This window comes from Myxine glutinosa, chromosome 14 (assembly GCF_964187855.1).
Source record: "Myxine glutinosa chromosome 14, kmMyxGlut1.1, whole genome shotgun sequence".
NCBI classification, from domain to species: Eukaryota; Metazoa; Chordata; class Myxini; order Myxiniformes; family Myxinidae; genus Myxine; species Myxine glutinosa.
The window spans coordinates 37,876,598-37,901,395 of NC_136274.1; the positions used below are offsets into that span (position 1 = coordinate 37,876,598).

General features: G+C 44.5%; 1 protein-coding gene across 4 annotated transcripts; it reads left to right on the plus strand.

Moving 5' to 3' along the window:
- Positions 1 to 654: 654 nt before the first annotated feature.
- LOC137439637 (C1GALT1-specific chaperone 1) lies at positions 655 to 22,760 on the plus strand. 4 transcript variants are annotated; one of them, XM_078768354.1, is made up of 5 exons: positions 655 to 689; positions 1,106 to 1,179; positions 9,628 to 9,905; positions 17,335 to 18,007; positions 19,967 to 22,760. In XM_078768354.1, the coding sequence occupies exons 2-4, from the start codon at positions 1,149 to 1,151 to the stop codon at positions 18,001 to 18,003; spliced, it is 978 nt and encodes a 325-aa protein (XP_078624480.1). In that variant the 5' UTR covers positions 655 to 689; positions 1,106 to 1,148; the 3' UTR covers positions 18,004 to 18,007; positions 19,967 to 22,760. The 4 variants fall into 4 exon arrangements, with proteins under 4 accessions (XP_078624480.1, XP_067991686.2, XP_078624481.1 ...); XM_068135585.2 differs by having other exon boundaries at positions 673 to 714; XM_078768355.1 differs by having other exon boundaries at positions 682 to 747.
- Positions 22,761 to 24,798: the final 2,038 nt, after the last annotated feature.

Sequence of the window (24,798 nt, forward strand, 5' to 3'; positions counted from 1 at the left end):
GATCTTGACCTGAACCAAAATCGAATCGGCTTGTTCTTGTCACGTCCTCAAATCATCTATCAAGTTTCGGACGAATCCGTCCATTACTTTTTGAGTTATCATGCCATATATCATTTTTTGCCCTTTCTCTCAATGGTGAAGAACCGCTTAAAAAATTGTCAGAACTCTGAACTCTCTAATTTAATTAGGATTGACAACAAAAAAAATGGCAATTTCCCTGGAATATCTCCACAAAGGGGAGATGGTGCTATAAGTATAAGGTGCACATACATAACTCGAGTTATTTTTTTATTTTCGGGAGCGGTCTGTGGCCTATACACCGTCCAACTTTAGGTACGCGTTAGAAGATCGCCCGTCAGGTGCGTACTCTACTAGTTCAGTCAACTCAGGGATATGTTGCATTACCAATTAGGTTGTTATTCCTTATCAACCGTTTCGTTCAAGTGCTTGCTTGAGGGCTTAAGCCGCTTGGCGAGCGCTCCAAGCTTATTGGTCATGGAACACACTGGGGGAGGGGGAAGAAAACGCCATATTTCTAATATAAGATAATTTTGAGGTTTTGTTTGGTCTCTCAGCTTGATATTTCTCCGTTTTATCCTCAACATTGATAATCTAACTTTTTTAAATCTTGGATGAGACCACGTTATTGTGAAGAAGGAAGTGTGATAAAACAACAACAAAACCCGGAAGTAAGTTAGTCAGTTGATCGTCATCGTAAGTCAAATGAGTGAATGGTTGGTACATCTGGTAATAGCGATCGAGGTGTATTAATGAACTTATTATAACTTTTTCGGTTCAACTTTACAAACCGGGTTATTTCCTTAATCTGGTTTCCCCCCTTGATTTGTTCCTGGATAAAAAAAGACTCGTTTTGTAAGGTGTTACCGGTAAACAAATATATATAATATACGCAGCATGTTGTCATACCCAACTATAAATTATTACTATAATCCTGAAAAATGCTTTAAGATTATATTTATATGACGATTTGACTTTATGCTTTAAGAAACATGGAGGGAATCCTTTCGCCTCTCTGACGTCATTGTGCGTTGACGTACGTCACCATTTAGCACCATTTGTTAATGGTCTTCATTTTGTTTTTCAGAGTTCGTTCGCATGAACAGTTTATTTCCTCGCTTTCCTTCACCATGTTTGCTGATGTGGCTGCTTTCATGAAAGGTATGATGGATATGTAGAAGTGTTTGATTATATTTAATTTTTAGTGACGTGTATGCTTTTTGTTTTGGGATACCCTTCTTCATTGGTCTCGTCTAGGTACAGTAAAGGTATCTGCCTGATTTGCTTGTTTTCACCTCCGCTTAGGTCGTGTACGTTTGAAGACCCATCTATATATATATATATAAAACACAGTTTGTGTGTGCGTGTGTATGTAATGTTACCGATAGACTCCTAAACGGAGAGGCTCACGTACTTGATATTTGGCACAGACATGGCCATTGAGCCTGGGACGAACATGGCTGACCTAAAAATTTCTTTCATATGCTTTTACCATATTTTTATCTCAGCGCGAAATATTATGACCGGAATCTGACCGGTCGCAGAGCAGCGCGCTGATTCGCTCAGAGCGATCACGTGATGTTCCCTGCCGCCATTAACTCAGTTACGTGTTCGCACGTATTTCAGAGCGAAAAGCAATTGCCTTTTTCTCACATTTAAGCGACGAACATTGCCATTCACACCACATAGGTTTTTTTCCCTTTCATCTTTAGATTCATATTTTTTGCCATAACGTAGCGCATTATGGCTCTCTCGAGCTCGAGTTAGCCAATCACCTGGGAGCATGAGGCCACGTTGGCCACGCCCACGACAGGACGCAGAGTTGCAATCGATCGCTCAGAGCGATCACGTGATGTTCCTTGCCGCACGACCATCTATATATATCACTCAGATCCCTCACAATCGACCACCACCCCCTCCTACAATACTAAATATCACCCAGATCCCTTGGAATCGACCACCACCTCCTCCTACAATACTAAATATCACCCAGATCCCTCACAATCAACCACCACCACCCCCTCCTGCAATACTAAATATCACTCAGATCCCTCACAATCGACCACCACCACCACCTCCTGCAATACTAAATATCACTCAGATCCCTCACAATCGACCACCACCACCACCTCCTACAATACTAAATATCACCCAGATCCCTTGGAATCGACCACCACCCCCTCCTACAATACTAAATATCACCCAGATCCCTTGGAATCGACCACCACCTCCTCCTGCAATACTAAATATCACCCAGATCCCTTGGAATCGACCACCACCTCCTCCTACAATACTATATATCACTCAGATCCCTTGGAATCGACCACCACCTCCTCCTACAATACTAAATATCACCCAGATCCCTTGGAATCGACCACCACCCCCTCCTACAATACTATATATCACTCAGATCCCTTGGAGTCGACCACCACCTCCTCGTGCAATCTATATATATAAAACAGTGTGTGTGTGTGTGTGTGTGTGTGTGTGTGTGTGTGTGTGTGTGTGTGTGTGTGTGTGTGTGTGTGTGTGTGTGTGTGTGTGTGTGTGTAATGTTACCGATAGACTCCTAAACGGAGAGGCTTACGTGCTTGATATTTGACATAGACATGGCCATTGAGCCTGGGACGAACATGGCCGAACTCAAAATATTTGACGATCCATATTTTTTATTCATATTTACCTCAGCGCACGGAATCAACGGAATCAGAGCAGGTGGGCGCTGATTCGCTCAGAGCGATCACGTGATGACGCTATGATGCTATGAACGCTATGACGCTATGAAGCTATGAACGGTATGAACGATATGGCTCTATGAAAAAAAAAAATCACTATGAAACGCTATGAACGATATGACGCTATGAAGCTATGAACGATATGACGCTATGAAAAAAAAAATCGCTATGAACGCTATGACGCTATGAACGCTATGACGCTATGACGCTATGACGCTATGACGCTATGAAGCTATGAAGCTATGAACGATATGACGCTATGAAAAAAAAAATCGCTATGACGCTATGAAACGCAATGAACGCTATGAACGATATGAACGCTATGACACTATGAACGCTATGACGCTATGACGCTATGAAAAAAACAATCGCCATGACTCTATGAAACGCTATGACGCTATGAACGATATGAACGCTATGACGCTATGACACTATGAACGCTATGACGCTATGAAAAAAAAAAATCGCTATGACTCTATGAAACGCTATGAAACGCTATGAACGCTATGACGCTATGACGCTATGAAAAAAAAAAATCGCTCGCTTTACCAAGGGGCTCGCTCTCCCCCCGTTCCCCTCCCCTTCCCTTCCCCCTCCCCTCCCCCGCCCGGCAATGCCGGGTACTTCTGCTAGTTAGCTATAATTAACAGTTGTGGGGAAGCAGGGGAGTCGAGAGGCAGTACGGGCTCAGGGAAAACAACCTCGCAGACTCCTCTGCACCTCCCACACCAATTCTCTCACTTTTGTAACTTTTTAAAATAATGTAGGAGGTACGGACAGCGAGAGAGCGAGACACTTCGTGGCTTGATCAAAGCTCCTTTATTCCAACAGAACTAAACTAATACCGGACTCACGCATCTATCTATATAAAGCAGTAAAGTATGTTTGTTTGTTTGTCCTCTTATAACTCGAGAACTACTCATCGCAGAGCAAAACCAAAGGCATATTCGGAATCAGTACGTCTCAGAGCAACTACAGCACACCTTAAAATTTAAAAAACGTCACGTTTTAAAATTATGACGTCATCAGCGTATTTCGTAACGTTAATTTTTCAACTTTGACGACAATGACTTCCGGGTTCGGAATGCGGGACCAATGCCATTTGACAGGGAATAAAAATAAATGCGACATTCAATTGACGACAGACTTCCGACTTGACAATGCCACCGATGTCGACCACGATGGACTTGTCCCCGGCCTCCAGAACGCGGAAAGGCCCGTCGTAAGGCACCAGGTCCACGTTAACCTGGTCAAACCGTCGCTCGGGCACTGTGAATGGCGCCAATGGGGCCTGGGTATGGTGATGCACCTTCGAGCGTTGACACTCGACGCAGGTGTTGGCCCAGTCGCGCACATCCTTCCTGAGCCCATGCCAAACAAACTTCGCCGCCACCAAGTTTTGCGACGACTTCCTGCCCGGGTGAGAAAGACCGTGGACGGCATCGAACACCAGCCGTCTCCAGCTGGTGGGTACGACGGGGCGAGGCTGTCCCAAAGAAACGTCGCATAGTAGCGTGGTGCCCGTGTCCTTGAACGGCACGTCAGACAGTCGAAGCCCCGTGACCGCCGCCCTGCAGGCCTGGACATCCGGGTCGGAGATCTGATCGGCCGCTATGCGGGCGTAGTCGATGCCAAGGTGAACCGCGCCAGCTATGGACCGGGAGAGACAATCAGCGACCGTATTATCCTTCCCAGCAACATGCTGGATGTCCGTCGTGAAATCGGAAACGAAGGAGAGCTGGCATTGTTGATGGGCAGACCACGGCTCCGAGACATGGGCCATGGCAAAAACCAGGGGCTTGTGGTCCACAAACGCCGTGAACGGGCGGGCTTCCAACAGGTAACGGAAGTGTCGGACAGCTAGGTAGAGGCCTAGGAGCTCACGATCGAAGGTACTGTACTTTTGTTCGTTAGGGTGGAGCTGCCGGCTAAAAAAGGCAAGCGGCTGCCAGGCCCCGTTGACCCACTGCTCGTGCACGGCGCCAACCGCGTCGTCCGAAGCGTCCGTGGTGAGAGCAATCGGTGCGTCGGGCGACGGATGCGCCAGCATGGTTGAGCTGGCGAGGGCCAGTTTAGAATCCGTGAACGCCTTGGCCATCTCGTCGGTCCAGTCAATGGCGCGTTTGGTAGGCTTGCCCTTGAGGGCCTCATAAATTGGCCGCATCAGCTGGCCCGCCCGGGCACGAAACAATGGTAAAGGTTCACCATGCCCAAAAACTCCTGCAGGACCTTGACGGTGAGGGGGCGCGAAAACCCTTCACAGCCTCCACTTTAGACGGCAGTGGGATGGCCCCCTCCCTCGTGATGCGGTGGCCGAGAAAGTCAATTGAGACCACCCCGAACAAGCACTTGGCCGGGTTAATGATAAGGCCGTGCTGACTAAGGCGTTCAAAGAGCGCTCGGAGGTGAAGCATGTGCTCCGTCCTGGAAGCGCTGGTGATGAGGATATCGTCCAGGTCGACGAACAATCGGCAAATCCCGCAACACGCTGTCCATCAGGCGCTGGAAAGCTTGGGCCGCGTTCTTGAGCCCAAAAGGCATACGGAGGAATTTGAAAAGCCCGAACGGTGTAATCACCGCGGTCTTAGGAACGTCCTGCGGCCGGACGGGGACCTGGTGGTAACCACAAACGAGGTCCACCTTGGAAAAAAAAATTTTACCGGCCAAGCGGGCAGAAAAATCCTGGATGTGCGGGATTGGGTAGCGGTCAGGGGTAGTGGCGTCGTTAAGGTGGCGATAATCCCCGCACGGGCGACAACCACCACCCGGCTTCGGCGCAATGTGGAGAGGCGAGGCCCAAGGGCTGTAGGACCGTCGCACGATGCCAAGACGCTCCAACGTGTCGAAATCCGCCTTTGCGATAGCGAGTTTCCCCGGGTTGAGGCGTGGAGCCTGGGCGTAGACAGGCGGGCCGGTGGTCGGAATGTGATGCTCCACCCCGTGCTTGACGGCAATGGCCGAAAAGGTGGGCCGTGTAAGGGCCGGGAACTCGGTGAGGAGGCGGGCGAACTCATCGGAGGTCGAGAGCGTGCAAGCAAGCCTCGTCGAGGCGGACCCGCTCAGCGAGCATGGAAGAGAACTGAATGTCTCTGCATTAATGAGCCGCCAATTTTTAACATCCACCAATAGGCCGTTGGCGCAGAGGAAATCGGCGCCCAGCAAGGGGGTGGACACCGTCGCTGTGACAAAATCCCATGTAAACCGCTGCCCGCCCAAGCACAGTGCCATGGTCCGTTTGCCAAAAGTCTGAATAGCACTGCCGTTGGCGGCTTCCAGGGCGGGGCCGTGACTCCCGGCCTCCCGGTCCGATGCCGACGCAGGTAGAATGCTCACCTGGGCCCCTGTGCCGCAGAGGAAACGACGTCCGGAGTCGGTGTCCGAAATGAACGACAAACTTCCCGAAAGGCCGGCGCTCATGGCAGTTAACGAGCGCCGGCCATTCCGTTTCCCAACTCGCTGAAGCTGCATGGTGGCCGGAATGCTTTGGCCTTGGGCCCAAACCTTGCGTGGTAAAAGCACAAGCCTGGGGCCTTCTGCCGCTGGGCCTTAATGGAGGCCGCAACGGTGTCCGCCAGCAGCGTAGGCTCGACGGGGCCGGGGTCCCATGCAGCCGCACTACATTGCTGTCTGGCGGAGAAATACTTGTCTGCTTCCCTAGCCAGGGCGCAGAAATCCTTAACAGACGAGTTGGCCAGGGCTGTCCGTACCTGACCTGGCAGCTGTTGCAGGAACAGTTCTTTGAAGAGGAAACATGGCCGGTGGTGGCCCAGAAGAGACAACATGTGGTCCATCAGCTCCGACGGCTTGGAGTCGCCCAGCCCGGTTAGAGAAAGTAGCTGGCGGGCGCGCTCGGCCTCAGTGCGCTCGAAAATTACGAGCAGCAGCGCCTTTAGCGTCTCGTGCTTGCGGCCCTTTTTTCTTCTTTTTTTTTCTGAGGATCCTGGAGAAGGCTCACGACTCTGGTCGCAGTGGAGCCGCTGAGCGCAGACACGACATAATAATACTTCGTGTCGTCATCAGAAATGCTCCGAATGGCGAATTGGGCCTCAGCTAATGCGAACCAAACGGCAGCTTGTCGTTCCCAAAACTCCGGCAGTTTAATCGAAACTGCGCTTGTCGCCATGTTCGTTTGAAGCTCCGAAAACGTTCGAGAGAAAGACGGGGTCACCAATGTAGGAGTTGCGGGGACAGCGAGAGAGCAAGACACTTCGTGGCTTGATCAAAGCTCCTTTATTCCAACAGAACTAAACTAATACCGGAACTCACGCATCTTTTATAATACAAAATCGCTCTTAAGGGGGCGTGGCTCCAACAACCCAGCGCACGCCACGCCCATACCATCAATAGCCCCACTGGTCCCGTGCCTGTGGATTATGTCTCAATGGGGTAACCCCCACAATAACTTTCTTAAATTGATGATCCAAATTACAATAGCAACAAATACAGATACATTCAAAGTACACCTCCCCCATGCCAAGTAAATTAACATACCCTCCAGCGTGCGACATTGCTGGGTACCCAAGGCACCCCACAATGCCACCATGCAGCACATAGACAGTATTGGGAGGGAGAGATGTACAATAATTGATTGATTAATTGCGTAATGAAAATAAATAAATAATAATCGTAAAATAATTAATTTCTTAATAAATTGGCCAATATCATACCTAAACCACCAGTGCTTCATCCAAAGCTGTAACATTTTGAAAATTAAATAATTAACTAATTGATTTTTTTTTTAAATTGATTAATGAATAAATAATTAATCTATTAATTGATTAATCAATAAATCAAAAATCTCCTTCATAGCCAAATCATTTGGTCACTGTCATGTTCAAATATCAGCTTCCTAGCTCAAAAGGTGCCTGAGATATTGTCCAGATGAGAGAAAATATATGATTAATAATGAAAATAAAAAAATAATCATAAAATAATTAAATTATTAATCAATTGGCTACTAGAATACAAAAACCATCACCGTTTCATCCAAATCTATAACTTCAAAATAATAATTAAGTAGTTAATGAAAAAAAATAAAAATTAATCGATTAATTAATAAATCAAAAATACCTTTTACAGCCAAATCACTTGGTCATTGTCGTGTCCAAATATCAGTTTCCTAGCTCAAAAAGTGCCGGAGATATTGCCCAGATGAGAAAGGAAATAAATTGGTACTTAATAAATCGATAATAATTGAATAACTAATCAATTAATTGACTAATAATTTTTTTTTAAAATAGTCTTTGCCAAATCACTTGTTCACTATTGTGGCCAAATTTCTGTTTCCCAGCTCAAAGGATATCGCCTGGAGATATCGCCCGGACAAACAAACAAACAATAAAAAGAGAGAAAACAAACAAACAAGAAAAAAAGAGAGAAAACAAGAGAGCGACCCCTTTCAGCGCGCGCCATTGCCGAGCCCCCTTCGGTGCCCGGCAATGACGTCATGCAGTGTCTGGAGATGGAATAGGAAAAGAGCGGTGTACAACAAAATCATCAACGAAGCAAAATCACAGTGGCAGCCTTTTTAGCTCATAGTATAGGCCTAAATGTTGAAAGAAAGAAAGAATTAACAAATCTATTATACAAGTTGAAGTTCATGTTTGTTTGTGCGTCGGCGGCCGGTTTTGGTGCTGCTTTTGCTTTTCTAGCCTGGGTTCGAATCCCGACCTAGCTATAAACTGTCATCTTGGTGTTTTACAGATGGTGATTCAACTATATGTGTGCCGTCCCTCGATGGACGTTAAACAAGGTGGCACTTGGTCGATGCTAAAGATCCCACGGTGTCTTTTGTGAAAAGTCGGCAAGTTATTGCCGGCATCCTGGTCAAATTACAAATTCCTGCTCCAAACTTAGACTCGAGCCAAACTTCCCCCAGTCAACCCCGCAAAAACATGTGACTTCAAACGAAACATAGCGTGATCCTTCACCAGCCATGATTCTTCAATCATGTAACAATAAGGAGGTGAGGACCAGCCATCGAGGGGTTTCGCTGTACTGTTTAAAAAAAAAAAAATGCAGAAGAACCTCGGGCCCTTCAACAGACCCCGGGCCCCGAAGCAGCGATCCCCTGACACCCCCACTCATCAGCCCTAGGGGAAGGTGTTGGAAACATTAATTGAGGACCTGATGAGGACCTATTTAAATAATTACTAACTAATTAAGAAGGCATTTGATAAGGTACCACATAGAAGGTTGTTAGCCAAGGTGAGGGCTTGTGGAGTGGCTGGTTTTGTAGCTAACTGGATTGTAAACTGGCTTTGTGATGGGAAGCAAAGAGTGGCTGTGAGTGGGAGGATGTCTGGTTGGGAGGAAGTCGGTGGGCACCTCAGGGATCAGTACTGGGACCATTGTTATTCATAATTTACATCAACGATTTGGATAGTGGGATGAAGAGTCAGCTTTCTAAGATTGGAGGTAAGGTAGATAGCAGAGGGGGTTGTGATCAGATTCAGGAAAGTTTTGATACTTGCATAGAATCTGCTAAAGATTGGCAGATGTAGTTTAACTTGAACAAGTGTAAGGTTCTGGGGATGGGTAAGAATAATGGAAATAGAGACTACATGATGTGAGGGGCAATCTTGGAGCGTGCCACACAGGAGAAAGATCTGTGGGTGGTCATATATACAGGGGAGAGGGGCAGATTGGTAAGCAGACTAGGACTGTCTAATTTTGCCTTGATGTATACATACGAGGTATCGTCCACAGTCCGCACCAACAAGACGTTTTTCCTCGGACCATGCGAGTTTAGCCGCTCTATACATTAATGCTACCCGTTGACTTAACTAGCATTATATCCAAAAGATTACTGCAGAACATGGTGGTAAATGCCTGGATGTTTTGAAACGCATATTTTTTGTACCTGCTTTCTCAGGTCTAATGTTGGGCAGTGTAAGCTGTGTTTTGATGTCTTTCCTGGCCGGTGGGCTCTACAAGACCACTCCTCAACTTTTATATACGAACCACATCAGTCACCGGCATATTCAATTGCCTTCGAATGTGGAGCTGAAAGGAGGGCCCCATCTCACACCTCCTCGACTTCTGTGCCTTGTGCTGACCAAACCGAAGAACATAAGACAGTGGGGAGCCACTCGTACAACCTGGGCCCCTCACTGCGATAAAACTATTTTTTACAGTCCTGAAAATGCCAAGGTGAGTCCTGTGCTCGACTTGCGCTTCATTCTGCTGATGTCAAACTTGTATTATAATTGCTGCAAACATTTGAAAAGTACTGGATAATCCTTTTATTTATTTATTTATTAAATAGCACAACTCGGAACGTGGTGGACAGAATACCCCAGAGGTCGTGCACTCACATCTGAGCTTTCTCATCTCGGTTCCATTCTCAACCTGACTATACATTCTTAGTCTTGTGCTTTGTACTTAGGGTGTTGCATTAAGGAGTATGCTGTCACGTTCTCAATGGTAGCGAGTATTGATCCGTGTACCATCTTCCAGCATCTGCTTGTGAACTCAAAAAGCAAAAAAATCCCCAAAAGAGGCTATTACGTTACCAACACTTTTGTTTTAGTATTTTCAAATAATTTTGTTTTGAAAACCACCAACAACGTATCAATAAATCGTTTTTTGTTGAACTTTATATATTATTCCGTGTAAACATGCTATGAAGAGGATTGATCGTAAATTCAACAACAAAATCTTTCCATTTGTCATTTTTAATGATATGATATGTGATGAAATGTCATCACATATTGAACCCTCCGGCGTCCGTCAGTCGTCCATTAACTTTTCGACGTTAACACTCCAGCGTCCACAAATATCAACCGATTCTGATCAAACTTCACAGGCAGCATCCTTACCCCAAGGACCAGGTTGGTATTACATTTCAGCCCGATCCGTTGAAAAATGGCGGACTTAGGCGACCATTTTGTTTTTGGTCATGAAAACGACGTTAACACTCTAGCGTCCACAAATATTAACAGATTTTGATCAAACTTAAAATGTTTAACCCTTACCTTACCACACAAGGTAGGTTGCTATTGCATTCCAACCCGATCCGTCACAAAATGGCCGCCATAGGCCGCCATATTGTTTTCAGCTCCGAAACGACGTTGAGTATAAGGATACAAGGACCTTAAAATTATTACACAAGGTTGTTGGCTTTTCATTTAAGTCAAATCTAGTACAGACAATTGACCTACTTTAAAGTTGTCCAGTCAGTTCAGTTGAGTTCTGCTTCCCTGGAAGCTCTAGTTTTGTTCTCACGAGTCCCTAGAGGGAAGAATGAGATTGAGGTGTTATTTGTGTTATTAAATCTTTCCTTTATTAGAATGTTAAAGTTTTGTTTTCCATGTAACCTTGAAGTATATGATGTGACATTCAAGGATAGTTCAAGGTTGATGTGGATTTTTTTTGCAGAAAAATTAAAAAGTGCCTGGAGGAGGGCAGGGGATTTGGTGGGATTGATGAAACTTCAGCTATTTCTCAAGTCATTCCTTTGCTGCACGTGCACACTTCGTCCCATAGATGTGGCAATGTCTTGAGGCATATCTTTGGGACAGGGACGCAGCTATTACAGGATACGTTTTTTTTATGCTTCCGCCCCCGAAGGTTGTCGGAGGTGTTATGTTTTCGAGTTGTCAGTACGCGCTGAACCTCGTTTTTCTCAGCAACCACATGTCCAATTGAGACGAAACTTTGAGGGTAGGATCGACGCCCATGTATAATATTTTAATGATAATTGTGATGTCCTAGGTCACGTGGTATGGCAGCCATCACGGATTAAAGTCAAATAATTGACAAAAATTATCGGAAACCACTGATTGAAATTTTTTAAAACTCGACACATTGTGAAGTACTCCTAATGGGGAACAAAAGCACGATAATGATATCAGTGAAGTGGTATACCAGCCCTAAATGTTTCAATAGAATGTTTTATCCTAAAAATCTGAAATAGCATGCACATGATCTCTGACCAATTTGTATTGAAATATTAAATTTATGACATCATAGGTCACATGGTTTGGCAGCCATATTGGATTTAACCTCAAATAAACATCTTATCCCAAACCACCAAAGCGATCGACTCAACTTTACGTGCGTCATCAACTAGGCATGGCGATTAAAAGTTGATCACGAAAACATCATCGGTCACATGGTTTGGCAGCCATATTGGATTGAAGGAAAATATTAAATAATTATATCTCAGAAACCGCTTTCCCTATTGATGTGAAACTTTACAAATGCCATCTAACACCATTGCTGCATATAGTTTGCAAATTATGGCATCGTGGGTCACGTATTTTGGAAGCCATCTTGGATAGAAAAACGAATGTTATCTGATCAGCACGAAACTTCACAAACGTGATTCCCTACCCATACATATGCATGCAGAGTTTACATTTTTGATATCACATGTCACGTGGTTTGGCAGCCAAATTAGCTTGAAAGCCGATATTTAAAAAAAATCCCTTCTCCGAAACTGCTTCACCGATCGATGTGAAACCAATGTCTCGTAAAAATGTGACACTTGAAAACAGCTGTAGGGATTTAAATCAAACTTGTTTATTTTTAGGATGGTGAACGAGGGCATCTACGTATTGCTCTAGTTTCTTCTTCACTTGACATCATCATCATTTGACTTGACCACACACACACACACACACACACACACACACACACACACACACACACACACACACACACACACACACACACACACACACACACACTCTGTGTGTTCCAAAGAGATGGAATCTCAAAGTGACAAGTCTGAACTGTATTGGGGGATGGTTTCAAATCTCCAAAACCATCTCTACAAGAGTAGTAGAGGTCAAATTTGCCGTGTAAGGGTGAACATCGTCATGCAGTCAAGGCACTAACTTCCCTGAAAATAGCACATATGGCCGACGTCTGCACATAGCTTGGTTCATTTCATTGCTTAATAAGTCACCTATAGTACTATATATTAATGGCTTTCCCATGTTCGATTAAATCCATGAGAATTGTAAGAGTTAAGTTCCCAATCATTGGTGTTGGAAGCTTTGCAGCTGTTGGCTGAGTCTCGAGTGTTTCCAGGTGGCGGCAACCAAGAATGTGTCCACTTTACTTTGGCTCGCTTTGATGCCGGTCGTGAAATTGTGGAACCAGGTGTCATCACATAGTTAGCCTTCTTCAAGAAATCGTCTTCATTTCTTTATTAATAGTATTACAAGAGTTCTGATGCAATGACGAATTGCATTTTGATCATGTGATGTCTTTTGGTGCCTACTTGGTACTAAACTTCTTGAATTTCGAATGACAAGAAATTATTGTTTCCACACTTCCAACACTGACACCCAACTGCCTGAACAGTGTAATCTTCTGGGTAGGCGCCAATGAACATAACTGATGGAACACAGCACAGTCGTGATGAAGCCACTGGTGTGCTTTCTCTCATTTTGAGTTTTCAAGATGTGGAAGGCATCACTTGTTATTTTATAATTGTATGGTTGCAACATGGTGAGGCAGATCAACACTTTAAAAAAATCAAGATCATTGGAATCTCCCGTGATTAAGCTGAGTCTTTCAGCTTATCATTTATCCATCTCACAGGTCGGTTGTCTTTGTCTTCCGCCTCCTTTCTGATCCTGCACCCTCTGCCTTCTCCGTGCTTTGTCCCCTTCAGGTATCTGCAAGGCGCATGTACTCCACCAACAATATCCTTTGGTGAAACTCCCAAAAGCCAACTTCGCAGTCTTTTCAATCTCATTCTTCCCTCTAGGGCTTGTACCCTGGTTGTACCCTGGTTAGAATAGGTACACCGTATCCCTGCGTGTCGTAAGAGGCGACTAAGAGGGTTGGCGTCAGGAAGGGCATCCGGCCATAAAAACATTGCCTCAAAAAGAGAACCATGACAATTACCACTACATATGAGCAGGGTACAGCCCGAAGTGGAGATCGGTTTCTGAGGTTTGGGACATGGAATGTAGGGACAATGACAGGGAGATCAGGTGAAGTGGTGGAAGTATTGGTCAGAAGAAGAGTGGACATATGTTGTGTGCAAGAGACGAGATGGAAGGGAAGTGGTGTGAGAATGGTGAAGGGTAGGCAGGGACAGAAATACAAGTTTGTGTGGCAAGGGTGCTCGGATGGCATGAATGGTGTTAGTGTCCTGTTTTCTGAGGAGTTTGTAGACAGTGTGGTGAGTGTGACGAGAGTGAGTGATAGGTTGATGATGGTGAAAATGATGATTGGAAAGCTCTTAGTGAACGTCATCTCGGGATATGCTCCGCAAGTTTGTCGGAGCGATGAAGAGAAGGACAAGTTCTGTTGTGCGATAGAGAAGCTGATGGAAAACGTGAAATATGAGGAAGTTGTTGTGGTAGAAGGAGACCTAAATGGACATGTGGGAAGGAGTATGGACGGTTTTGAGGGAGTTCATGGGGGTTACGGATATGGTGTGAGAAGTGGAGAAGGTGAAAGGATTTTGGAGATTGCTGATGGAGCTGATTTGTTGATTTGTAATACTCAGTTCCAGAATGGATAATAAGCTTGTTACATCCACGTCAGGTGGGTCGACGACAACCATCGACTACCTGATGGTGCGTAGGCGAGATAGGGGGCACCTCCGGGACACAAAGGTGATCCCGGGGGAGGAGGCTGTTTCACAGCACCACTTGGTTGTCTGCGACATAAGGGTGAAAGGTGCGAGGAGAGCTCGGCGGGTGGAGTACCAACCGAGAATGAAGGTGTGGAGGTTGAAAGAGGTGACAGTAAGGGAGGCATTAAAAGAGAGGCTGAGTAGGGTAGAGGATGATGTGGTTGAGCTTGAACGTGGTTGGATGTCAATGAAGGATAGTCTGTTGGGAGCCGTTGGTGAGGTATGTGGATGGACAAAAGGACCACCGAGGCACTCGGAAACATGGTGGTGGGATGACGAAGTTGGAAAGAGGATTGACGAGAAGAGGAAGAAGTTCAAGGAGTGGCAGAAGGCGAAGGGTACGGGGGCAGAAAAGGCAGAGCATGAAAGTTATAAGGCAGCCAAGAAGGCTGCAAAGAAAGAGGTAGCAAATGCGCAGGAGGCATGTAGGAAAATGTTCGGAGAACGCTTGGATTCGGGAGAGGGTCAGAGAGCGGTATTCAGGATTGCAAAGCAGATAGCGAAAGAGGTGTGACGTGATGGGGGTGAGTTGCTTGAAGGATGAAGTGGGACAAATCGTTGTGGACCCAGATGGAATTAAAGGAAGATGGAAAAGATATATGGAAATGCTGTTGAATACAGAGAATGAATGGAATGGCAACATAGAGAGTAACCCAGTTTTAGGACCGGCAGAGAAGATAACTGAGAAGGAAGTTGAGGAAGCGATAAAAGCAATGAAGAGTAGAAAAGTGGGAGGGCCGACAGGAGTTGTGGGAGATATGTTGAAGGCAGCAGGAAGTTGGGGTGTGAAGAGAATGACAGAGATCTGTAATCTGGTGGTGAAAGAAGGCCGCATTCCAGTGGATTGGGAACTGAGTACCCTCGTCCCTCTATACAAGGGGTAAGGTGACCCTCTGGAGTGTGGCTCGTACCGAGCGATAAAGTTATTGGAGCATGGAATGAAGGTATTGGAAAGGGTGTTGGAGAGGAGGATAAGGAAGAAGGTGAAGATCGACGAAATGCAGTTTGGATTTATGCCAGGAAGGGGAACGACAGACGCGCTCTTTATTGTGAGGCAGTTGCAGGAGAAGTACATGGAGAAGAGGAAGAAGTTGTTTCATGGGTTTGTTGATCTGGAGAAAGCATTCGATAGGGTTCCATGCGAAGTATTGACATGGGCATTGAGGAAGTTAGAAGTGGAGGAATGGTTGATCAGAGTCGTGATGGCAATCTACAAAAGAGCGCGCACAGCTGTAAGGATGAAGGACGGGAACAGTGGTGAGTTTGAGGTGAAGGTGGGAGTGCATCAGGGGTCGGTACTAAGTTCACGACTATTTGTAGCTGTGATGGAGGTGCTGGCTCAGAACGTAAAGGAGGGTTTACCGTGGGAGTTGTTGTATGCAGATGATCTCGTGTTGATTGCGGAAAGTATGGATGGACTGAAGGAAAAGATGAACAAGTGGAAGGAATGTATGTGGAAGGAACAAGTGAAAAAGGTCTGAAGGTGAATATAGGAAAGACGAAGGTGGTGGCAAGTGGTAAAGCATGTGGTGAGGTGGAAAGAACTGGGAAGTGGCCATGTGCTGTGTGCAGGAAGGGTGTCGGAGTGAACTCCATTCAATGTACAATGTGCGCTGAGTGGGTTCATCAAAAATGTAGTGGTCTGAGAGGGTCATTAACCAGTGTGGCAGCTACATTCAAATGTAAGGTGTGCACAGAGGGAGCTGCAGATGGAGGAAATGTTGAGTTGGATCTTGGAGACGGCGTGAAGCTGCAAGGTGTGAAAACATTGTGCTACCTCGGAGACATGCGGAATGGAGAAGGTGGATCAGACTCGGCAACGGTTGCTCGAGTGAGATGTGCATGGAAGAAGTTTAGGGAACTGAGTGGCGTGCTGATGAGGAGGGTAGTGTCGTTGAAGCTGAAGGGAAAGGTGTATGCTGCATGTGTGAGAAGTGTTATGATTTATGGGAGCGAGACATGGGTAATGAACGTAGAGCAGCAACGAAGGCTGGAAAGGGTGGAAATGCGAATGGTTCGGTGGATGTGCGAAGTATCGTTGAGAGAGAGGAAGACAAATGATGAATTGCGAAAGATGATGGGAATAGAGCCTGTGATGCTGTGAAGAGAAACAGGTTGAGATGGTTTGGTCATGTGTTGAGGAAGGATGAAAGTGACTGGTTGAGAAGAGTGATGGAAATGAATGTAGAAGGAAGTAGAGGACGGGGAAGACCGAGAAAGACTTGGCTAAAGATGGTGGAAGAAGAAATGCGGGCAAGGGGGTTAACAAGGAGAGATGCAGAAAATAGGGCAAAATGGAGAAGATTGTCATGGGGACCGCAAGGCTAACCCCCGCTCTAGCAAGGAAAATGGCCTTAAAATGCATGATGTTGTTGTTGTTGTTGTTGTCTTCCCTCTCGGGCTTCAACACAGCTGTTCACCACCATCTTGAACCGCCCCCCCATCCAAAATCGTGATCTTTTCTACCCCCGTTAACCCCCTCCAAACCCACCTCTTGCCAAGTTTCCAGTTTTTCCTTCGTGAGATTTTGTGGCTGTATACATGTTTTCACCCATGTTTTCCCCTAGCTGTGATTCTTCCCCACATCCCTTATTTGTCGAAATCTCCCTCTATGTTGTCCCTCATTCCTGCTGTTGGTGTGTTTCCCTCTGCCTCCCTCTCTCTCTCTTTCTACTGTTCCGTTTGTTTTGTTATGTCCTGATCCGTTCTATTTTCTCGCTCCTCCACAAGCCCCGACATTGTATACAAAAAAAAAACATTTGAAGGTTTGAACAATATGAAGCATTCAATATCTGCTGGTTGTGTGCGCATGCGTGTTAATCTTTCTTATGGATTGTGGAATAGCTTTACAATGCCACAGTGTTTAGCTAATTCCTTTGTGCTCCTGACTAAGTGCCAGAATGTCAAAGTAAATTGATAATGATCGCATTATAATTTTGTCACACTTTTCATGTTTTTATCCTTTTGTTCAATTCACAGGTGTTTGAATCGGTTGTCATTCCAGAAGGTGCCAATTCATGGAGCATGCTCCGCAGTGCCCTGCTCCATGCACATGACCATGACATTGACAATTTTGAATGGTTCGTTGTTTGTGATGACTCTACATTCGTCGTTGTAGAAAACCTCAAATATTTCGCACTTGGTAAAGATCCGGAGGTTCCCTATTTTCTGGGCAGAGTACAGCGAGAAGAAGAATTGGATTTTGTGATTGCATCAGCGGGCATGCTAATGAGCCGTGGTACACTGCGTCGGTTCAAGATCGCATCTGACGATCCAAAAATATGTTCCAACAGTGCATCCGCCATTGGTTTCTGGTTGCGTTCACAATCTCCAAGTAAACTTCTCGCTTCGTGCCTTAAAAACATGAAGGTGCACGCTCAGAATGCCGAGGATTCGAGTGGTCGTTCACTCTTCAACGATGCCACGGTACAGGATCTGGTGAAAAGGACCATGTCAGAACAGGGGCAGAGCAGTAGTAAAGGAAACGTCATTGAGGGATGCTGCTCTGACCTTGCTATTACCTTCGGAAATGTTCCTGCCAATCAGATGCACGTCTTGATGTTTGGGGTCTACCGACTGCGTTCCTTTGGGCATACATACAATGATCTGCTTGAATTCCACCCTGTACCAACTGCAAAGAATGACTAATCAGGTATACATATTATATTTCCAGTCTTTATAAATTGAACATTTGTATCCCCGGGTTTTGTAGGAGTTTATTATGTTGTATACTATTTTAATTTCCTAATTAGAATACCTTGAGTCTTAAGAGGTGTGTTCATACTCCCCATTAGCATCCAAAAAGGTGAGTGAGACTGAAATGGACAGTACACTTGCCTTTTCATTTTAACAGGGTCTGAGGCTCATGGAAGAGCTGTGACACAAATCGCGTACACATATGCAGATGTCGACACTGGACAACATAGGACTTGTCTTTAAAAAAAAAAAACCCAGACAAACAACTCGTGACCCTTGGTGAAGTGACATATCTTCTTGGAACACTAGGTATTGGCGCCGCTATCTTGCGTCATCACTTTTGTCTCCGCAATCAGCAGGGCATTTGAGATCCTCCCCCTCCCACACTCCATCGTTAAGTGATAGGGCTAAAGACGATATATAACACAATATATCATAAAGTTATGGACTGATTCGGACGAAACGTGGTGGACAGCTTGGGTGTGTGACAAGGACGAATCGATTCGCTTATGGTGGAGATTTGAATCCGGATCCGAATGAGAATTTGTTAGTTTTTTTATTTATTATTCTTCATCATTGAGAGATAGGGCTATACACAATATATAGCATTATATCTCAAAAAGTTGCATCCGGCCATAAAAACATTGCCTCAAACAGGGAACTATGATTGTCATGGGGCCCGCAAGGCTAACCCCTGCTCCAGCAGGGAAAAATGATCATTCATTCATTCATTCATATCTCAAAAAGTTGTGGACAGATTAGGATGAAGAAGCCAATTGGATTTTTTTGGAGGTCCAGATCCAGATCCAGCCTATCGGTGGGATACAAAACGTGGATTGTTCAGCCTGGCGAAGGTTATGCGCTCTATCGAGTGCCATTCTAGTCTTCATAATATAATGGAACCTTTTAAAAATTGCGATTATGGAGTATGATTTGTGATCAATAACATTTCTTACAAAAATGACAAATGTATAGCATGATATCTCAAAATTTAGAAGAATGGTGAAAGTGTATTTAGATTTAGAAGTGTGCATTTAAAATGTGTATTTTATTAGAAAATTTAGAAGTGCATTTAGATTTTAGAAGAATGGGCTGCAGCACTGCCCACCGTAGGTGGGCTGAAAAGGGTATTCCTGCCCAGATGGCGGGAGTGCCCGCTAGTTATTTAAAAGGTAAACTTAGATTTTGTAAAATAAACTAGTGGACCAAATTTCATTGGTCTAATCAATGTAGGACCTCATGGCGATCAATTTGGTGTATCACACTCCCTTTTGGAAAGCCCCGACAAATACCTGTCGTCCTGTACCAAAACCATTATTGCTGTCCCTTTATTCGGAGGATTATAAAAACCACCGTTTAGAGGCCATTTTTCCCCGCAAAGCGGGGGTTGGCCTTTTCGGGGACCGTGGTAGTTGTTTTTTGGTCCCCTTTTTGAAGCAATGTTTTACGGCCGGATGCCCTTCCTGACGCCAACCCTTTTTGCCCGAATTTTAATTACCCTAATCAACTCAGGAGATCATGACGATCATTTCGGTATATAACATTCCACATCAGAAAGCTCCAGTATAACTCAAAAAAAACCCCAAAAAACCATACACCACACATCACACATCACACACACACACCTCACCCGTCCATTTATAGTAGAAACAGCAATTGAGTCCAAACAAAGACGGACGAGGCAAATACAAGTTGAGAGGTGATGTATGGTGAATTTAATTTTACCATTTAAAACATTGTAGCATTGTACAGATATTATAACTACCATACAAGAGAGGAAGAAGACTACCAACAACCTAAAATGGAAGACACCAAGAAGGGATATCATTGTATTTGCATTTATTTATTATTCGGCAGTTCTTTGTTTCATGTTGTTGATGTTGTTTCTTCTTTTTACCTCCCTCGCCCTCCTCAGATGTTGGTTCCCTGATGGACGTTTGTCTCCCCTTTATTTAATATGATGCCACAAAAACAGCATTCGTAATGACATTTAATTGATTGTCACCACTTCGGGGATGCCATCTACTTTACGGGTGTAGCTAAGGCAAGAATCAGAACAGTAAATTATGGCCTTAAAAATGCGTCACAGTACTGCATTTCAATCTAATAGCAGAAGGGGCTGGTTAGGTTTACGTCCTTTGAGAAAAGATGGCACCATCCTACTTGCTCATTAGTGTGGTGACATTTTTCGTCTGATAATCGTATTTCAGGTATTGGGCCCAAATTAAATAGCTCAAAGGCAGGTTCACTACTTCTGAGAAGGCGTTTAACTGATGAGTGGATGATTCCTAAATTTATTTATTTATTTTCACTGTGGAAAGTGAAAACTGCTTTGTTTTTATGACAACATTGAGTATTGGATATTAAGTTAAAATAATTATACTGTTCCAACTTTTGCACAATAGGATGCAAGCTATTTGGAGTTTGGGAGTCAGTTGACTAACTGCATTTTAACATGATTGATAAGTTTTACTTTGGTGTACGATTCCTTTTTTTTTTTTTTTTTTAATGATGCTCACACATCAATGTCTTTTTATTCATGCTCACAACTTCAATGTCGACATCTCAATCCATTCACGAAATACAAAATAATTTTGCTGTGCTCATAGGGGTTGTATGATAAGTAACCATTTTCTCTGAAACCGCTCAATGAACAAAATCTGAAACTTCATACATCTAATCTATGACCCAATGTGAGTGAATAATTACACTTACCCTATGACATTAGGTCACATGGTATGGCACACATATCGGATTAAAGAAAAAAATTGGACATCGTTTTCTCAAACCACTCAACGACCAAAATTGAAACTTGGTGCATATCAACTCTCCATGGGGTATATAGGGTGATGACGATGACGTCATCCGTGAAGTATTCCAGCAACAATTGGTTGAATTGAAATCTTTATCCGAAGAATCTTAAACTTAATATAACTGATCTATGACCCGATGTGGGTGAATAATTAAATTTATGACATTCATAACCCATGCCAAGAAACTGACATAATAGGGTGTATGGTTGTTACAGGTACACGAGCCATAATAATAGCGTGTTCAGTTAATGATGGTATTTTGTTCAGAATGAATGCACGATGTGAGATTATGCGCTCTACGAGTGTCGTTCTAGTTTTTTAAGTGATTCGTCACCATTGGGAGATGGGGCCAAAAACGACATGTAGCATGATGTGACAAAACTAGGTGTATGAGTTAGTTAGGTGATAAGAAACAACAAGCTGATGCGATTTTGGTTGGTTTTGCGGCTTCTTAGTGGGATACAAAACATAGACTGTTCAGTCTGGTGGAGGTGTGCGCTTTACCGAGTGCCGTTCTAGTTTAGAACTGCTGCAATTATTTCATAATTGTGCGAATCTTTGAGCGTGAAGATCTCAATCCAGTATAAGCAATTCCAGGAATGCTGATTGTATGTGTACGTCTTTTTTTGTTCCTACTAAATCTGGCCTGGACCGACGTTTGACTGGAGCCAATTTTGCCAGCGATAACTCGCCTACTCTTCACGAAAGACACAGGGGTTAATGTTCATCAACTATTGCTAGCAAATGTTAATACTGTATGTTGCTTGTAGTACGGCAAATAATATTGCCAGCAAAATGTCACCTGCTTAATATCCATCCGAGGGATGGTGCACTTTGTGATGCAATGCCCTGCTTGAAAAGCACCAATCCGATAGTCAGACTGGGAATCATAAACAGATTAGACAGCTCAAAGGTGAGAACCAGCTGATTCGTGAAAGACTTGGGCCAAAAACTTTCCCTGGCTGACCCCACAAGGAGGTGGCAATAATTGGGGCTGTTAAGGTTGTGTGTTTTAATTAGATGTATGGGAGAAGAGTTGGGATGGGGAGGTGGGGGGTGGGGGGGGCTTTTCGATGTACCTGCATGCAAAGTGGAAGGAACACCCAGTGGTGTATCTGTATGAATAATAGAATAAGAACTGATACTTTTTATGTCCATGTCGTCAGTTGCTTCTTTTCTTTGCTCACATCTTCCGAGCTCTTTTTTTTGTCGTACACCAGGTTTTATGTCATTTGAGCCTAACATTTGACTGGCGTCATCTCATAAGGGCTTGCCAGGAATTGTACATTTATGAAAAGATCGATTTGTGCATTTACTGTGCCCGTATTATCATTGGTATTACGTTTGCCTTCCGCATGTGGAAGTCTTTCCCACTATTGGATAGCTTGGACAAAATGGCTAAAAAGTGTGTGGGGGTGCGGAGGGGGTGAGAAACAGCAAATTACCACTCGGCTGTCCGAGCTGTAGCCCTACGTGGATCGTGGTTTCAGAGATGCTCATGCGACACTTGCCGTGGACAGGTGCTTAATTTTTACCTGCACAGACATACACGATTATGTAAAAATAATCAAAACATGTTTGCAACTTAGATATTGAATTTGCAACTTATTGAATTTGCAACCTTTTCCTCCCGATATTTTGACGAGTTTTGGGTTGTGGTGTTTGAATTTTGGTGAAGGTTAATTTTATGGGACAGGCAGATAAAAGGTTATTTTGGATTAATATGCTTTAATATATACTTTTTCCTTAATATGCGTTATTTATTTCAATGTCCAATCAAAATCTCTCAAATCAGACTATGTATTTCAATTTGCCTCAAAAGACATCAATTTGAATGTTGTTGTCACATTGACCGCCTTGGTGTCCTTTTGTTTCCAATAAAGCACTTGCATCCCACCTAAGGTTTGAATAATACCAATCTGTCAAATAATTTGCATACCACCAATGGATTTATCCATCCGTACTGAACATTTGTGGGAAAGTTGATCAGCTACTAAATTTACAGGAACTATTGTCAAACCAATTTATTTTGATCGTCCAGCGTTCACAGCAATCCCTCCAAAAATATTTTTCCCAGTCAAGTAAACTTAAAATGAAGTTAAGTGATTCATGGTAACATTTTGAGTTTTATTTTGGCATCTTAAGGATATACACTACATGACCAAAAGTATGTGGACACCCGAACATCCAACATCTCATTCCAAAATTAATATGGAGTTGGTCTCCCCCTTTGCTCCTATAACAACCTCCACTCTTCTGGGAAGGTTTCCACTAGATGTTGGAAAATTGCTGTGGGAATTTGCTTCCATTCAGCCACAAGAGCATTAGTGAGGTCGGGCACCGATGTTAGGCGATTAGGCCTGGGTCGCAGTCGGCATTCCAATTCATCCCAAAGGTGTTCGATGAGGTTGAGGTCAAGGCTCTGTGCAGACTAGTCAAGTTCTTCCACACCGACCTCGACAAACCATTTCTGTATGTACCTCGCTTTGTGCACGGGGCATTGTCATGCTGAAACAGGAAAGGGCCTTCCCCAAACTGTTACCACAAAGTTGGAAGCACACAATCGTCTAGAATGTCATTGTATGCTGTAGCATTAAGATTTCCCTTCACTGGAACGAAGGGGCCTAGCTCGAACCATGAAAACAGCCCCAGACCATTAATCCTCCTCCACCAAACTTTACAATTAGCTCTATGCATTCGGGAAGGTAGCATTCTCCTGGCATCCGCCAAACTGAGATTCGTCCGTCCGACTGCCAGATGGTGACGCGTGATTCATCACTCGAGAGAACGCGTTTCTACTGCTCCATAGTCCAATGGTGGTGAGCTTTATACCACTCCAGCCGACGCTTGGCATTGTGCATGGTGATCTTCGGCGTGTGTGCGGCTGCTCGGCCATGGAAACCAATTTCATGAAGTTCCCGACGAACAGTTGTGCTGAAGTTGCTTCCAGAGGCAGTTTGGAACTCGGTAGTGAGTTTTGCAACTGAGGACAGACGATTTTTACACGCTTCAGCACTCGGCGGTCCTGTTCTGTGAGCTTATGTGACCTACCACTTCAAGGCTGAGCTGTTGTTGCTCCTAGATGTTTCCACTTTACAATAACAGCACTTTCCGTTGACCGGGGCAGCTCTCGCAGGGCAGAAATTTGACAAACTGACTTGTTGAAAAGGTGGCATCCTATGACGGTGCCACGTAGAAAGTCACTGAGCTCTTCAGTACGGCCCATTCTACTGCCAATGTTTGTCTATGGAGATTTCATGGCTGTGTGCTTGATTATAATATACCTGTCAGCAATGTGTGTAGCTGAAACAACTGAATCCATTAAGTGGTAGTGGTGTCCGCATACTTTTGGTCATGTGGTGTATACCGATAAGAGGCATTATATCTATATATATCTATATATATATATATATATATATATGTGTGTGTGTGTGTGTGTGTGTGTGTGTGTGTGTGTGTGTGTGTGTGTGTGTGTGTGTGTGTGTGTGTGTGTGTGTGTGTGTGTGTGTGTGTGTGTGTGTGTGTGTGTGTGTGTGTGTGTGTGTGTGTGTGTGTGTGTGTCTCTATCACTTACTTCTCAACCTCTTCCACCTTTTCTTCACATGCCTTTCCCCATAATTCATGCTTCATCCACCCCAAGCCATGCTTCCCATGCTGTACCATTCCCACTACCTTCTCCTGTTGCACCCACTCTTCCATCTCATCCACCTGTGCTCTTACATCCCACTTCCGACCTCCATTCTTCTCCAGGGGAGCATTCTTCACCACTGGATCACTCGAATCCCGCACTATCATGAATTCCCACACCGTCACCTCCTTAAACTCCTCGGTTAATGATGTTAAGGGAAACCAGAGTGTTCCACCCTGACCATAACCAAAAACATATTCGCCAGAGCGTTGGCCCTCCCAACCACCTCCTCACCAAAATCTCCAA